The 18,259-nt window shown below is 40.9% G+C and overlaps 1 protein-coding gene across 3 annotated transcripts in view; it reads right to left on the minus strand.

The window, feature by feature from the left end:
• Window positions 1-17,620, minus strand: part of LOC138977054 (trichoplein keratin filament-binding protein-like) — a 30,004-nt gene extending 12,384 nt beyond the window's left edge. For 2 of the 3 annotated variants that reach the window (XR_011459218.1, XM_070349965.1), the window contains exons 1-13: window positions 17,421-17,619; window positions 16,048-16,294; window positions 14,902-15,010; window positions 14,259-14,360; window positions 12,333-12,389; window positions 11,939-12,007; window positions 11,452-11,625; window positions 10,573-10,685; window positions 10,222-10,288; window positions 2,070-2,180; window positions 1,611-1,672; window positions 1,063-1,144; window positions 465-650 (exon numbers count right to left, since the gene is read on the minus strand). Coding sequence is in view for 2 of the 3 variants with exons in the window: in XM_070349965.1 (XP_070206066.1) it covers window positions 465-650; window positions 1,063-1,144; window positions 1,611-1,672; window positions 2,070-2,180; window positions 10,222-10,288; window positions 10,573-10,685; window positions 11,452-11,625; window positions 11,939-12,007; window positions 12,333-12,389; window positions 14,259-14,360; window positions 14,902-15,010; window positions 16,048-16,250 (1,335 nt within the window). In the remaining variant the exon portion in view is untranslated. Of the gene's footprint in view, window positions 1-464; window positions 651-1,062; window positions 1,145-1,610; window positions 1,673-2,069; window positions 2,181-10,221; window positions 10,289-10,572; window positions 10,686-11,451; window positions 11,626-11,938; window positions 12,008-12,332; window positions 12,390-14,258; window positions 14,361-14,901; window positions 15,011-16,047; window positions 16,327-17,420 lie in introns of all 3 variants that reach the window. The other variant, XM_070349966.1, reaches the window with a different exon arrangement.
• Window positions 17,621-18,259: the final 639 nt, after the last annotated feature.

Consider the following 18,259-nt stretch of genomic DNA (forward strand, 5'->3'; position numbering starts at 1 on the left):
CCAATAATGAAATGCAGTTTGCTGCCCTAACCGAACACACTCAGTTGTATTTTGCTTTGTCTCTGAAATGATTAGATTTGAACTTGACATTCACTGCCGTGCCTCACCTTAACATCATGTATATAACCTTGGGGGATGGGGGGCAACTGAGCTCAGCCGGGAGCAGCAGTGGCTTGAAACCAGTCTGCCAAGGGATTTATTTGCCCGAGTCAACGTTTTGCAGACTCTCCTCAGTGTCTGAACACCCCTGTGTGCACATATGCCCACGATAAAGAACTCAAGCTCACAGCAAAAGCTTGAATACATGAATACATGCAAGCAGGAAAAAGAAACATAAACGGACTACATGACACATTATACTTCTCCTACAAGTCATCCACAAAGCCACTCCCAGAAAAAGCACAGCAGCCGCTAGCTCTAACCAAATTGAAGGTACAGTGCACACACAAACACAGTTTTCTCACCTGTTCTTTGAGATCGTGTTTAAAGACCTCCTGATCTTTCTGGGCCTTCTCCTGTTCACGGCGGGTCAGCTGGCTGGCAATCTCCAGTTCACGCAGCAGCTCCTCTCTGCGTTCCAACGATTCCTGCTGCCTGCGTTTCACCTCCTCCAGTTTATTTGCTATCTGCTCCTGCCGACCTTCCAGCACCTGAGAAAAAACACCAACTTATTGTTGAAATGACCAACATAACATGCAGTAAGTATGTACGCAACGCGCCTCACACAATGAACGGGGTGATACCTTCTGTTTACATCTGCAAAAGAGTGAAACAACAGATTCATTTGTATCGATGTTAATCTGCCGTCCAATCAAGGAGAGCTAAGAATGAAAAGTAGAAGAGTCAAAGGGCTTTGATGAATAGTTTGTGTTCAAATACCAATATTCAAAATACTGGTGGTGGTAACAGTTCAAAGTTAGAAACAACTTGAAAAACTAAAAGTAAATAATTCGAAGACTTTTTACTTTACAAAACAAGATATTTTCCATAGAAATATCACTCAAAGATGAACACGTGGACAGAAAAAGCTTGGAGCCGAGACAACGGAGCCATTTTTGTTACCTCATCCATGAGACGCTGACGGGCTTTGCGTTCTTTCTCCCACTCTCCTTCCCTCTGCTGCCACATTCTGGCTGCTTCGTCCCTGCACATTCACAGACGCAGAAAATATAATTAACACTGCCTTCTCTAAACCTGATTCTCTACCAGCCCGTATCCCTTCCCCACTTACCCCTTAGCTTTGTCATTTTAACCCTTCCCCACTTACCCCTTAGCTTTGTCATTTTAAGTAAGCATCTGAATTATGGCTATGTTTCAATAACTCTGACAGTGGATTCTGTCTTATCAGCACATAATTGTCACAATGTTAAGACATAATAATTTCTCAAGTAGAAAACCAATTTCAAAATGTCCACTCCTTTTCCATCTGCTTCATGTGGAAGGTGAGAATATATCATCCAGAGCAGCCAGTTTAGATTCACAAACTGCCTGACATAAAACTTAAGTAAAAAAAAAGTTTTTAAACTGAGGCCCTTTTATAAAGTGCCCTGTTATTTCACATAACCGAAAGCTGTATCAAAGAAACAAACAAACATAACCAAACAACTTACTGGAACAGATTATCCATTTCTGCTTCACGCGCCTTCTCTAACCGCAGCTGATCTTCAATCACCTGCACAAGCAAGATTAGGCATGCATTTAAGAGCAAGAAAGACACACCTATCAATATCAACTCTTTAATGGTTCCCATGATATCAAGCAGCTAAAACCATAAAGAACTGTCCATAAACATGCAAGTACACACTGAAAAATAGCATTTGAACCCACAGAATGCAAAAAAAGTATCAAATGCAATCAACACCTCAACAGAAAAGTTTAAAATAAAAGCCTACCAAATGATAACACTGGCGACAGTACTTAATACAATGAATGCAATTCTCTCGCATCTCTTCCACTTTTACAATGAAAGAGGAACACATATGCAGCATAAGCTTTGAAAAATGATGAAGCAACAGCATTCTTTGCTTTGCATGTAAAAGTACAGTGTAAATAAAGGAGAAGAGACATACTTGTTTCATCCAGTGTGCGTCTGCTCGTGCTTTCTCTCTGCGGGCAGATTGCAAGGTAATCTCTTCCTCTTCTTTGTTAATCATCTCTTCCAGCAGATGTCTATCTTGTTCCTGTTAATTAGACAAATTAAGCAATCAGTGATGTGTTACATAGGCTATGCGGGGACAAACATGACTTTTTCTTCCTATAAACATCACTGGGGTCAGAGATGAACCTCTGACTTGGTTCGTTTCACCAACCGAAAAACTTGCACAATCAACAAGGTCAATCCTGCATATACTGAGAGCTAAGGCTGGCTGATTAACTAAGGACTTTATTAAATCCAAAAACAAATAGACTGCCAACGTTCCAAAATTCAGAACAAGTCGCGTAAGGCGAAATTACTACATTTAGTCAAGCTGTGGAACTCACAGAACGAAACTGAACGCACTGCATTTTTTCACAATGACCGTAGTCCGCCGCTCGTGCAAAAGGCAGTGAAATTAACGAGCCTGTTTAGTGCGGTAGTGGTTGCGCTGTGCTGCATAGCACACTTTTCTGTACCTATCTTCGTTTTAACTTTCTGAGCGTGTTTTCAATCCAAACATATCATATCTATATGTTTTTGGAATCAGGAACCGACAAGGAATAAGATGAAATTGTTATGGAACTTGTGTATCGCAGTTTGATTGAAAGCATACTGACTTTTAACATTGTGACATGGTATGGTACCACAAATGTTAAAAACAAAGCTAAACTCCACCGCATTGTTGCGACGGCTAGCAAGCTTGTTGGGCAACCCCAACGACAGCTGACCAGTCTCTGCGAAGCTGCCATTAAGCGGAAAGCTCTCAAAATTGTCCGTGATCCGATCCATCCTCTCAACCCCTGTTTCGAAATTCTCCCTTCAGGTAAACGTTATAAGGTCCCTTTGGCACGCAAAAACCAGTTTAAAAAGTCATTCCTGCCTTCTGCAGTCACCATTTTAAATTCTTCTCGCATCACGTAGAGGCTGGTCGGCTGGGAAAAAACAAACAATGTGTACATGTGAAGGTGTGTGTGAAATATTTGTAATGTGATTACTCTGCTGTGAAACCCAACTCCTGTGATATGAGAGGGTAAATTCACATAGTGCAATATCATATTTGATTGTATCCCTTTTATGTTTTATGTGTGTCGTCCTATACAATTGTTAGAATCGTTTACAGGCAGGCAGGGTGTGCCGAAGAAAAATTTCCATTTTTATGTAATATTTTAATGGACAATAAAGTGCTGTTATTGTTATTGTTATTGTTATTGAAATCGATTTCGGAAATTTTATTTTAATCATAAATTTTATATTTTTAATTTTCAGAGCTTGTTTTTAATCCGAATATAACAAATTTATATGTTTTTGGAATCAGAAAATGATGAGGAATAAGATGAACGTAATTTTGGATCATTTTATACAAAAGTAATTTTAATTACAATTTTCAGATTTTTAATGAACAAAGTCATTAAATAATTTTCAAGCCTCCAAGCTGAAATGCAATACCAAAGTCCGGCCTTCGTCGAAGATCGCTTGGCCAAAATTTCAATCAATTTAATTGAAAAACGAGGGTGTGACAGTGCCGCCTCAACTTTTACAAAAAGCCGGATATGACGTCATCAAAGACATTTATCCAAAAAAATGAAAAAAAGTCTGGGGATATCATACCCAGGAACTCTCATGTCAAATTTCATAAAGATCGGTCCAGTAGTTTACTCTGAATCGCTCTACACACACACACGCACAGACAGACACACACACACCACGCCCCTCGTCTCGATTCCCCCTCTATGTTAAAACATTTAGTCAAAACTTGACTAAATGTAATAAAACAAGTCGCGTAAGGCGAAAATACAACATTTAGTCAAGGTGTCGAACTCACAGAATGAAACTGAACGCAATGCAATTATTCAGCAAGACCGTATACTCGTAGCATCGTCAGTCCACCGCTCGTGGTAAAGGCAGTGAAATTGACAAGAAGAGCGGGGTAGTAGTTGCGCTGAGAAGGATAGCACGCTTTTCTGTACCTCTCTTCGTTTTAACTTTCTGAGCGTGTTTTTAATCCAAACATATCATATTTTTGGAATCAGGAACCGACAAGGAATAAGATGACACACACACACACACACACACACACACACACACACACACACACACACACACACACATACACCACGACCCTCGTCTCGATTCCCCCTCTATGTTAAAACATTTAGTCAAAACTTGACTAAATGTAAAAAACAAGCAAGGTGCATACAAAAGAAACGTTTAATTTTGACAAAACAATGGGATACATTCACTGATCTTCGACCCAGCAGTCTTTTAAGGGGTTACTTGTGTGTTCAAATCGCTCGTCAGAAACATTACACATTTTGTGCACAGGTTCCTCTAAGCAATATGGACACATCTGTGCAAAGAAAAAAGGGGGTCGACGTATTAACTTTTTTTTTAGAATTTTTTTACTGGGGGTTGTCAAGTACGATTTTGCGAAAAACACTGCGATTTTTAACATGATCCCAACTGACATATTTAGCTCTACAAATAATAAATGAGACATTAGTTTGTGTATATAAATGAATGGAGAGTATAACTTTATCATAAAACGGTACTTATCAACGTGCATTTTCAGAAAATGATCGAGGTTTATCGAGGGCGTACACATAAAATTATCACTCCTTTAGTAGTAAAAACGTATTTAAAAAAAATTCGCGTGTGAGAAACATTACACATTTTGTGCACAGGTTCCTCTAAGCAATATGGACACATCTGTGCAAAGAAAAAAGGGGGTCGACGTATTAATTTTTTTTTTAGAATTTTTTTACCGGGGGTTGTCAAGTACGATTTTGCGAAAAACACTGCGATTCTTAAGGGGTTACTTGTGTGTTCAAATCGCGTGAAAGAAACATTACACATTTTGTGCACAGGTTCCTCTAAGCAATATGGACACATCTGTGCAAAGAAAAAAAGAGGTTGACGTATTAACTTTTTTTTAGAATTTTTTTACTGGGGGTTGTCAAGTACGATTTTGCGAAAAACACTGCGATCATGATCCCAACTGACATATTTAGCTCTACAAATAATAAATGAAACATTAGTTTGTGTAGATAAATGAATGGAGAGTATAACTTTATCATAAAACGGTACTTATCAACGTGCATTTTCAGAAAATGATCGAGGTTTCTCGAGGGCGTACACATAAAAATATCACTCCTTTAGTAGTAAAAACGTATTTAAAAAAAATTCGCTCGTCAGAACATAACTAAACTTGAACACAGCTAAGTTCACTGTATACAGATACAATACCTGTAAACAAAATAAGTTGTTGTCGTATTGTCTGCTTCACAATTATTCCCGTACCAACCCCACCCCCATATCTTGACTGACAAAAATGATAAAAAAAGAAATAATTTGGGAGTGCTGTTGGTCAGTTGGTAGAGCGCTGGACTTGTGATACATGAGTTTGAATCAGGGTGAAGGGTTGGGGGTCGGAACATTTGTGTGCAAAGTTTCATGAAGATCTATCCAGTAAATTTCTATGAATCGCACACCACACACACACACACAGAGACACACACACACACACACATATATATATATATATACACCAGGGTAGATCAGTTAGTTTGTAAGAGGGGTGTTTTTAGAATTCAAGAGTGTAAATCGAGGTCGCAGAGCGCCCGAGACTGATCAAGGGGCAAACGCCCACCCTCCCCCCCCCCCCCCCCCACCCCAACACAAGAAAGAACAAAAAGTCGCACGTGAAATCCATTACACATTTTGAGCACATGTTTCTCTAAGCTATGATATGTCCACGACTGCAGACAGACAAAAAAACGTTGTTTTCTTATTCATTTTTTTTTTATAAGAGTTTTGTCAGTTTTGGGGGGTACCGGGTGGACACATATGACCTTACAGAAAACACTGTAATTCGTAACGTCATCCTAACTGACATTTTTATCTTTAGAAAAGATAAATAAAACATTACTTTGTGTAGATAAAAGAATGGAGAGTATCACTTTATTATAATACGGTACTTATCAATGTGCATGCCGAAAATTATCCAGGATTGGCGAGAGCGTACACATACAATTATCACTCAAAAACGTTGTAACACAAAATTGGCTCGACAGATCATAAACAAATTTGAACACAGCTAACTTCACTATATACCGTTGCAATACCTAAGAAAACCAAAAGGTGTTTTCTTATTGCTTACTCCACAATTATACCCGCACCACCCCCACCCCCATATCTTGACTGACAAAAATTGATAAAAACATTCATTTGGGAGCCCAGTAGGTCAGGCGGTAGGGAGAAGTGTGGGTACTGTGTGCAGAGTTTCATAAAAATCTGTATAGTAGTTTTCTCTGAATCGCAATACAAACACATACACCCAAACACTTGGTGCCTTTAGTGCACCGATACCCCCCCCCCTTCCCTCCCCCAGATCCAATACCACCCCCCCCCTCCACCACCCGCCCACCCCAGTAATCACAAACACACACACACACACACACACACACACACAAGCAAACCAACCCCTCATAGCGATAAGAATAAGTACACAGTCAATAACTATATTTCTGACTATTTACAATTGGAATACATGCATACTCTCTCTCTCTCTCTCTCTCTCTCTCTCTCTCTCTCTCTCTCTCTCTCTCTCTCTCTCTCTCTCTCTCTCTCTCTCTCTCTCTCTCTCTCTCTCTCTCTCTCTCTCTCTCTCTTTCTCTCTCTCAAATATGATTTTGAAGCGCATTACATAAAGTCGGTATCTGATATCTAAAGTGTTTCGCTATGTTTTCGTCCTGATCTTTAGGATCCGGAGGATTATTTTCTGTTGATGATCTAAGGTAACGGAATTGTTCTTGCATTTTGAGGGAATTTGACAGGTATCGGGGTGTGTGGGGGTGGGGGGGGGATTTGGTGTGGGGTAAATTATCAAAAGGCTTGCACCCTAACACAGCTGACTTGTAATCTAGCCTGAACTACGAAAGCAGCCACACGCATACTCATAGAGGCACGCATGTTTGTGTGACGGTTTGCACGAATAAACATTGAAAATTAGTTTTGAGTTTTGATAAAAACAAACGACATTTCCTTTTAGCACACAGGTGCTCAGCAAATGTGTATTGAAACTCGTTCAATTATCCCAAAATGTCATAACGTTTGGCAATATAATTATTTAACAACAACAAAAAGACTACCGGATTCCGTACATAAAAAAGTCAGGGGCTGTAACAACAATTCGCGGCATTGGACTGTGGGAGGTCGTACACAGCTAACACTGCGACGCGTAACCAAAATCTACGGACACACTTTTTATGAGTTGATGATACGAACACACTTGCATATTGGGGCACTACTAATTGTGTATTTCAGTTATAATGCATCACGTTACCTCAAACTTCGTCTCAAGTTGGAAATGTCCCCCTTGTCCAAAACCCCGCTCCTACCATCCACAACAGGGAGGACATTTCCAACTGGAGACAGAGTTTCATGAAGATCTGTCCAGTAGGTGTCTCTGAATCGCACTACAATCACACAAACACACAGACAAGCACACAGACACACGCACATACACACGACACACATGGGTGAATCAGTTACTTTGTAAAAAGGGTGTACTTTGAATTCAAAAGTCCAAATTGAGGACGCGAAGCGACTTAGGCTATCATAAGAATGCGCCCCCCCCCCCCCCTCCCCGAAAAAATAATCTGTCGTGAGATACATTACACATTTTGTGCACAGGTTCCTGTTAGCAATGTGTACACAGGTTGGGGTTTATAGTATCGGTCCTCCCCCCCTTCTCAATTTCCCCCTGTCCGCAAACAGGCATCCTCTGCCTCGGGGTCGCATGGACCCATATCTTCATGATAGATCAATTGGATATTGTTAAAAAGGTGTTTGGGGAAAGCTCCTTTGAACGGAATCGAGGTAATAATTCATTTCAAAACCAGGTGTTTTTTGTGGCTAAGTGTCTGTTCTACACGAACATTCTATAACTTGTTAATCTGTGTCCGAATAATGAACTGTTAACAAAGTTACTCGTATGAAGGAACTATGAAGCCAAACGCACCAAATGGACACATATTAACTGTGACACACATACACACACACACACGGCGAACACATAAACAAACAGACAAACAAAGCTTCGCAATGCCGTAATGGACACCCGCTCTCACTTAGTAGATTCCTTTCTTAAACTATTTATCTGTCACTATTTCTCAAAACTTCGCTTTCTCGCACTCAAGACGACATGCACAGACACAAAGACACACGGCCACACACACGCCCGCCCGCCGGCACGCACTCACACAACAAACAACACACACACACACTCACACATGAGGAAGGGATAATCACACATACAGTGAGGTTAGAATGGTGAAGTGGGGTCTGAGGCTGGTAAGGGATTTGGGGGTAGGACCGACGAGAGGGCACGGATTCGGCGGTTCGCCGTGTCGAGTCAACTTCATATAGATCTGTGTAGGTGATTAACAGCCCCAGCCGATCTGGATCTGTTCAAGTCAAAAGTAAAGTCAAGGATACGAAGAAGTTTACCGAAAAACATCGATCCCAAGGACTCATGTTGTAACTTTTCAAAGCAGTTACATTCAATCAAAGCTCTATCCACATTAAACCGAACGGGAATCGTCGAAGATCCACGCAACTTCACTGCAATGTCGAAAACGAACTCATAATGTCACCGCAGATCTATAGTTGGTTTTGGTTTTGTGTCGCAGCAAAGAAACGAAGCAAATCTCCGGCTTTTATTTCACACTAAAAAAACGTTCATTTAGCGGGTTATTAAAATATATTTCTTTGAGGTTGCAAGGCAATGGCATCGCTGAGATGTACTCCTTCGAACACACGACACAGGTTAGAAATTGACTTCATTTGGGCGCTTTTTACGGCCAAAACAGAGTGAGCTTTTTGACGGGTTTATGGAAAAATCACTTCGGGGGCAGGTCTAAAATCCTGTGAACAGTGCCAAATCATACATCATTCAAAAGAGCAAAGTATGTTCTTTATTCTAACATATGGGCTAGGGTAAGTCATAGATATAAGTATCTGTCTATTATATCTGTAGGCAAGTGTATTCCATTCCTTCGATAGTCTCGTCATCTACACTTGCGTGAAAAATGCAATTTTGAGTCTGTTTTGCATAAAAGACCTGCGAGATTTGTAGAAGTCAAAACAACAACTTACAGTCCAGCCTCTCAAATTTCGTTCCATGCAATTTGTTTGTCTGTACGTATAGACTGAGGGGTGCCCCGAAATGATTTGTAATCACAACATTCACAGACTTCAAATACGCCATTGAAAACTCGTCCACGTGCGTTTTAGATATATACTTGGGTGACTAAAACTGTCGTACCTACCAAAGGCCGCTTCGCGTAAGAAAATGACTACCAGAGTCGCAAGGCTCGGGATTTTTTTTTACAAGAAATTTATATTTCGTTGTTCTAGTCCGAATGAATATGAAGATATGGCGAGTTGAAAACGCCGATTCTTTCGCCAGAAACACGTCTGTTTCCATACCGGAAAGAAGGAATGGACTGAGCTACTAGAAGCACGGCGCCGTGCGTACAATCGATCGAATGATGTTATTCACACAATACCATTTGGCGATCTCTAAAAAATCATTTAAAAACGAACTAGTTGACATGTAATGAAACTATTTACTGAAATCAAGAAGTATCTTAGTTCTAGCCGTGCATATGACACACCCTTTCGCGAAAGCACACTGAACCGTGCGTATACGCATTCGCACCCGCAAACCACCAACCCAGGCGGGTTATCCAGATCCAGATCTAGATCCAGATCCAAGGGAAGTAACTCAGTGAGTATAAACATGAGCAAGAACCGCAACTCAAACACACTCGTAACACCTTAAGTGAACAGACAAACGCTTATAATTAAGAAAATAAAGTTATCTGACAAATTGTCCACCAGCTCGTTCAGAAGACACATTAATCATTGTCTCAGTATCGGTTGTTCACATGCACAAGAATCAACAGGTACAAGTGTTTGTAAAACACCAGCCAATACCACATTTCTTCAACATCTCCACAGTTCCTAACATAGTGTTATGGCAATTAAAACAAAACAATAGAGAAATGTCAATGTCTTCTCACCAGGTCCTGTTGAATCAGTTTAGATTTGTGCATCATCTGTGTTTTATGCTGGCGCAACAAAGCCCGCCTGCAGACAACAAAAAGATCTATGTAAGATACACATATAATAAAAAAAACCATCAACTCTTGACAGAGCTACAAATAACAACAAAGAAACACATAAACATATCCTGGCACACCTCTGCATGCACACAAACACACATGTCCACCTGTGTAAACAAACAACAGCTACTACTGCCTCAACAAGGGGTTCAAATGTCATCTTTACACAAATATTTGAACAAAAGTTAGGATTAAACTACCACCACCACCACAACAACAAAAAGTGCCGAATTAGATATCAATATTCACCCAATATCTTTTTTCTTGCGTTGTTCTTCTTTCGCTGCACGTTCAGCTTCTACTCTCTCCATCTGCCATTGTTGTTGCATCAGCAAGTCAAGTTGATGTTTCAGCTCTTGAGCCTGACAATAACAATCAAACATGTATACAATTACATACTTTGCACACTTTTCTCAAAAGAAAAGGGAAAACCTAAGCAGGTGAATGATCACCAACAATCAAGAAAGAGTAACAGCAATCACAACTTCCCTGCAGTGTTAATCCCTGTGCTCATCTCATATATATATAGATACTAGATGATTACCCGCTTCGCCGGGTACCGGCTTCGCCAGAAAGAAGTAGAGCCGAATACCAGGCTGCGCCTGGGACCCGGCTTTGCCGGGTGTACGCCGGCTTTGCCGGCGCACGAAGGAAAGGAGATAAACGCGCAAAACACTGGAGACCTTAGTAACGTGCAGTGACCTTCTAAAAATAGTAACGTAGTAACGGGAATATGGATTGACGCCACACGGAGGAAGGGAGATAATCGCGGCTGAAAACACTGGAGAAGATAAGGAAGAGTTACTGGTAGTGGATCCCGACAAAAAAAACCAAAATCGGTTCAGCGCGCACAGCGCGCAGCGCTGAGAGCACGTGTTCAAATATCTCATCGATGAGGTTGTGTCCGGGGTGTAGCTGAATACGGTGTCCAAATTTGAAAAAGATCCACCGAGAACTTTGGCCGTGCATCGCGAACAGACAGACAGACAGACACTAGTCGTATATATATATAGATGTTATCCAAAGGTTGTTGTTTAACTGTAAGATGGTGGTTACTTTACCTTGTACATTTCATATGCTGTGCCTTCACCCAATAATCATCACTGACCTCCATTCTATCAGTCTTACCTCAGTTTCCCTGTGTTTGAGTTCCAGAATCTGCTGGCGGAGATGCTCCTTCAGTTGGTATTCCTTCCTCAGTCGCTCTTCTTCCTTCTGTCTATCCAGCTCCAGAGCAGAACGGCGTTCTCTCTCCATCTGACTCTCTATCTTCTCCTTCTCCCGTCGCTCCTGTTCTGCTCTCTGCCAGCAAAAAAAGGATTAAATGTTTAACAGATTAAAAACGGAATACAAGAGATAAAGAAATTGTCTAATTGAAACATAACTTCTTGAAAAAGCCTGGCCAAAACTAAAACACAATTTTGAAAAATCTTCACATTTTTGTGTGTAAAATATGTCATGCAGCTTTCTCTGTGAATTCATCCTGTGAAGAATGACCGAATGCACTGTATTAATGAACACAAACCAAAGAGACCAACATTTGAATGAAGGCTAGTCTGCTGGTAGTTGCTAGACTAACAACAAGACATAACAACAAGCACATCAAGGTCCTTACCAGTTTTGCCTCCTCTTGTTGTTCAGACCAGTGACCCACAACATGCTCCTTCAACAACTCTGAATGAACCTGAAAGGTACACATCTCCATCAATAAATCATCCGCATTTCAATGCTAATAAAAGCCCACAATATCACAGCTTTTTATAGGTTGCAAGTCATTGTTAACTCCAAGAGCTATATACAAATCTGTATTTTACCCGAAGCCATACATGTATGCATACATCTATTCGCACACACACACATTAGCTGGGAATCACTGCAAACACACACACACACACACACACACACACACACACACACACACTTTTGTTGTTAATGTACATAGGTGGGTTGCTGTATGTTCAGCTCAAGGAGTGAAGGAATTTGCAACAGCTTTGGATCTCTTAACTTACCTGCCGAATATCAGGATTGTTTTGCTGCCAGTGTTCATATAATTTTTCTTCTGCAATCTGAAATATAAATTACCACCAAAAAAATAATATTTAGCACACAAAAACATTGCAAAGTAGACAGCTTTTACTTTATAACAACAGAACAGCTTACTCTTAAAGAACATATATACTGTTCAAAAAAAGAAACGCATAGCTTGTAATATTTGGTTAATTTAGTTATATGGCTACAAGGATATCCACCAAACTGCAGAAAATGTTTATCTGGTCGTCGACCTTTCGTCCATTGCCACAAGTGAGCTCTGCACGTGACGCATGCGTTATCAGTGGCTACAATGTCAAAATTGCTTATTTGGCATGACCACTCGTCATGCTTCAGTGTAATCTCGTGAAACTCGGGGAATATTGAGCTCTCACCATGTCTTCCAAAACCCATAAAAGCGGATTGTTCGCCACAAAGAAATCAGACGACAATTCAGCGACGAAAGATGGCCCGATTGAGCAGAGAAGACCGCCAAATTGCATTGGGTCGTTTACAAGCAGGCCAAAGTCAAAGTGCAATCGCCAGGCACTTCCACGTGTCCCAGAGCACCATCAGTAGACTGTGGGTCAGGTTTCAAGCCACTGGCTCCGTTGCTGACTTGCCACGAGCGGGAAGACCAAGGGCGACAACTGCTGCTCACGACCGCTTCATACGGCTCTGCCACCTCCGGAATCGTTTCCTGTCGGCCTCATCTTCTGTCCAGGCTCTCCCCGGGCCACACCGATTATCGGACCAGACCGTGCGGAACCGCCTGCATGAAGCTGGTTTGAGAGCTCGCAGACCTCACAGAGGAGCTGTCCTCACCCGCCGCCATCGCCAGAACCGAGTGCAGTGGGGCAACCAGCACCTTCGCTGGACCGTCCGGAATCACTGGAGACACGTGTGGTTCAGCGACGAGTCCTACTTCCTGCTCCAGCGACATGATGGTCGGAGGAGGGTCTACCGGAGAGTAAACGAACGTTACGCGCCCAACTGTGTGGATGAGGCACCCGTTCATGGTGGTGGAGGCGTCATGGTGTGGGGGGCGATCAATACCGCTGGAAGGAGCACCCTGGTGCACGTCCAAGGGCGCATAACTGCCCAGCGATACGTGGAGGAAATTCTGCGCCCACACGCCCTTCCTCTTCTGGCTGACCAGGATGCCATATTCCAGCAGGACAACGCTCGCCCGCACACAGCACGACTCACCACCCAGTTCCTCACCGACCACCATGTCCAGGTGCTTCCCTGGCCATCCATGTCGCCAGACATGAACCCGATAGAACACCTCTGGGATGAATTGGACAGACGTGTGCGCAGGCGAGAAGAAGCGCCGGCAAATCACCGCGATCTATTGCAGGCACTTCAGGAGGAGTGGGACACCATCCCACAGCAAGATATCCGGCATCTGATCCAGTCCATGCCCAGAAGGTGCCGGGCAGTTGTTGCTGCTCAAGGCAGTCACACCCCCTACTGACTTGACAGCCTCGGCACCCAATCGTATTGATTGACTGATTGATTTGAAGATGCAAATGAACTGTGTGTGCATTCAACTGTGTCCATACCAAATTTCAAACAAATAATCTAAATATTGGATTTTCTGTTAATTTTTTCGAAAAATAAAACAAATTTGGCAAGTAGCAACTATGCGTTTCTTTTTTTGAACAGTATATATGTAAATCTCAAAACTGCTTTATAGAAAGTCTAGTAATGAATTTAGAACTTACCATATCCATACAAGTAAACAACTTCTCTTTCTGGGCGAAAATAAACCCACTGTAGCTACTACAAACTATCTGTAGTATTTCTTCAACTTTGCTATTCTATACTTACTGTGCAAATTTTTTTATATATGCAACTAGTCTATATATATATATTTATATATATAATATATATACATGTCTTACCTGTTTGCGTTTTTCTTCTCTCGCACTTTTCAGCCCTTCAGCTCTATCCTTCATCTCTTCCCTACGCTGATAGTTTTCGTTTGAAAATCCCTTCAGCTCAGCCTGTAATTGGAAGATAAAGCACATATTATTCATGTTAAAGATAAAAAGTTATTGACACATCCATCTGTTTCTACATTATGTCCTAACCTCCCTCACTGAATGAGACCAGTATTATAAATTTATCTAGACCTAATTAGACTAGTGTCATGCATTAAGGTATGAATTCTTCCCGCAAATGTTACCTCCACACCTTTTCTCTGGTAGAAACTTTGTACAGTAACACATAAAGAAAATCTATCATGTTGCACAGTTAAGCACAGGAGGTAAAAAATTCTAAGTTCTTTCAGTGTTACAAAGCTCGTTCCGCTGGTGCCACCACTACAAAACTTGTACTACCACACAGTCATACCAATAGGATCTAGGAGAAGAGTATTTTTACTATGTCTTAACTGTGCAGAAATCATCAGTTAATAGATGTATGTTCTGTTTTGATTATGAAAGGTAACCACACTCACACACACAACAATCAAAAAGAATGCAACAAAAAAGAAAAACAGTGAGAAATGTTGAAAAATCTCACTATCTGCAAGCACAGTATTACCTCATACTGCTTAGATTCCCCCAACAACAATTCCTTCAGCCTTTCCTGTCTTCTCTTCAGCTTCATGGCCTTTATTTCTCTCTCACAGGAGTCTTGGAAAATGTTTGTACTGAGGGAAAAGAACAAATAGAAAACTTGTAGAATATCTATACATACTAAATAATGTTTTGCACACAAAAACTTGACTATAAACATTATTTCATTTTTAAAGTTACCTCCACAGGTCTGACGGAAATAACAGTGACAAAGCTACTACGCACTGATTTTCTTTGTCTAAGCTTTCCTGACAGAAAAAATAGCATACACACATTCTTCCGCTGCAATTTCTACATTTCATAACAGGAATGGCATCCACTTTGTCACCTACAATCGTCTGACACAACTCACACAAAGAAACAAGGGGTCAGCAGCGGTGTAGTCCTGAATTACATCAGTTCTTTTTTTTATATTTTAATATAAATTAAGATCACAAACACTATTGATGATTATGTGCACCATAAACAAATGTTTCAGCTCATTTTCACATGTTCACAGCTAGGAAATCTATAAATTAATAGTTGCAGGTCAAAAGGCTGGAAAAAGTGCTGTATATATCTCAGACAGCAAAGGTTGAATTGATAATGGGCATGAAAACAGGTTTGCCAAACTGTAAACCGTCCAGAGTTTGGGATACACATGACAACTGCATGCAAACTTATCCATATTTTTACAACCGCGTGTATGCAGCTACAACCATGTCACATTGCTATGTGGCACTCACCAGTCCTAACAATATACTGCAACAATATGATGAACATAATTCTTAGTAAATCTTATGACTTAACTCTGATGTTCTTTAATAATAATATTGTCGCATATATATTACATTGTAATATAACTCATACAAGTCATCAGCTGGGATGCAACCTATACATGTATACATTTTACAGTGGAACCCCCCTATTAAGAATCCCCCCCCCCCCCCCCCCCAAATTTAAGACATGTATGGCCCCTTATCAGACCTTAATTGGTTTTCCAGAATTTCTGTTCATAACCTCTGTAAATGTACCTCCACTTTTAGACTCCCCCCTTTTTTAAGACCTGATTTTTCCAAGATTGTTGGAGGTCTTAAAAGGGCGGTTCCACTGTATACAACAATCTGCTTACCTTTTTTTCTGGTGTGACCTTGAAGTCAACCCTGACCCCCATTCAGCTTGCTTGGCAGCCTGGACATTGTTCTTTTGAAAATAATCTGCTGTCTCTGTCCATTTTTGTCGAAAATCATTTTCATAGTTTCTGTGTCGTACAATAGCTTGCTCATACAACCCTTTCCGGTTTGTCCAATATTTTGGTGCTGTCGGAAGGGCCATGGTTAACTTGTGGCAATGTGGCACTCACCAGTCCTAACAATATACTGCAACAATATGATAAACATAATTCTGAAAGCTGAAAGTCAAAAGAAGACATGAGAAGATCAGAGAATTATTTAAGACACCACATAACAGTAACACATATATGCCTGATTATGTACACATGTGGTTCAGTGATAGAGATTAAACAAGGACACCTAATCATCTTTGTTTTGACGCATTAAGAATTTTGCACACGGTTTAACTCACAACCTTGTTGCACCAATAAAACCACACCGGTTACTGAGCATGTGTATGGTCTTGTCTGTCAAAACCCAGTTATAAGAGCAGGGACAGCCAAATCATACAAAAATTAACTCGCCGGCCAGGCGAGTAACTTGAAGAAAGTGTTAGTATAAATGACTGTCACATTCATTGATACATGTATACTAAATACAGTGATATAATCAACAACTGGGCCGCGGTCAGCAATGAATTGAGGTCTAACGAATGACGTATCACAACGTGCGCGGTCGTCCTTGGCGGTCAAGAAAGCCGCGGGCGCCGCCGCGATCATTGCGCAGACAACACTTCTAGACGGCCAATATTTTTTGTGCGCATCACGTGCTCCACATAAATCGGCCGGAAACGAAGCAATTGGGAAACCTGGATAGGCTCTACTTGATGAGCACTGTACACACTCCTTAATTGTTTCTTGGCGGACCTTAACATTTACAAAAACAATCTTGATTTTTTGTTTAAACGACCAAAATAAAACAGGATACTAAAGATCTGTAAGAGATACGCTCCTTGTTCTTTTGAGGGCCTCAAAAGAGACGGAAGATTTTAAAGAGACGACAAATCTTCATCCTTTGCGCAAGTCACACCGAATGGCTCGATGGTTAGCTTGGTGTAAGACTATACAAGTATTAAGTCGAAAAAACAGCCATATTGATATTTTAATGTTTAAAAACTTCATTGATGAAAAATGCGATAAACAGAGCGACAAATACGTTAACATTTCTTGAAGAGTGTCGACGAGCCTAACACAACGATCTTGTCGCTGCTTGTCACGGGTCGGTGTTTTTGTCAGAATCTTTCAAGCAAGTGCATTGGCCAGCTTTCTAAATCTACTTGAGTTGACTAAGCTTAGTAAAATAGGCCAATATAAGAGTATACTGTACTGCCTACCGAAGAAATTCAACAGTTCCTCGGTATTTGAACACTCCGTAGCGAATGTCAACAAAATGGCTACCCGGGCTAAATCTACCGATTAAGCTCGAGTTTTATTTTCCGTCTTGTTCGCACTGTCGTCGACATTTCTATTTATACAGTTCACGGTATGGATAAAATATATAACATAAATCATCTGTCAATCTAAGATGTTGGTATATTTTGAATTAGGTTTCCACATTCCTTGTTCTCAAATGTACGCAAACATTCTTCAAACAGGTCTGACTAAATACCGCCCGACCAGCCCGACACCGTCCGACCCCGCCCGACCTCAAACCAAAGCATCTACGTGTGATATGTTCATATATCTACGATCTTCATAACATTGTCTCAATTTGTACCAATTTTAAGTCATAGAAATAAAAAATAATGGAGTTATGGTGCATTTTCCAAGAGCTAGAGAGAGAAAGTGAAAGCCGGGCCGCACAGCCCTGTCGGCGCGACTCAGTTAAGTGTTTCAATTATTTAGACCCCACCGCCCGACCTCAAACCAAAGCATCTACGTGTGATATGTTCATATATCTACTATCTTCATAACATTGTCCCACTTTGCCGTACCAACTTTTAAGTCATAGAAATTAAAAATAAGGGAGTTATGATGCATTTTCCACTGAGGAGCTAGAGAGCCATAATTATCATGTCGTTCTGCTTTAAATCTAAATCATCTCCCTTTTAAGGCTTGCTTTTGTAGACTTTCTGTTCATACCTTCTGTAAATATAACCCCATTTAAGATTCCCTACTTTTTAAGACCTGAACTTCTCAGATTTTTGGAGGTCTTAAAAGGGGGGTTAAATGT

Source organism: Littorina saxatilis, linkage group LG9 (genome assembly GCF_037325665.1).
Source record: "Littorina saxatilis isolate snail1 linkage group LG9, US_GU_Lsax_2.0, whole genome shotgun sequence".
Taxonomy (NCBI): domain Eukaryota; kingdom Metazoa; phylum Mollusca; class Gastropoda; order Littorinimorpha; family Littorinidae; genus Littorina; species Littorina saxatilis.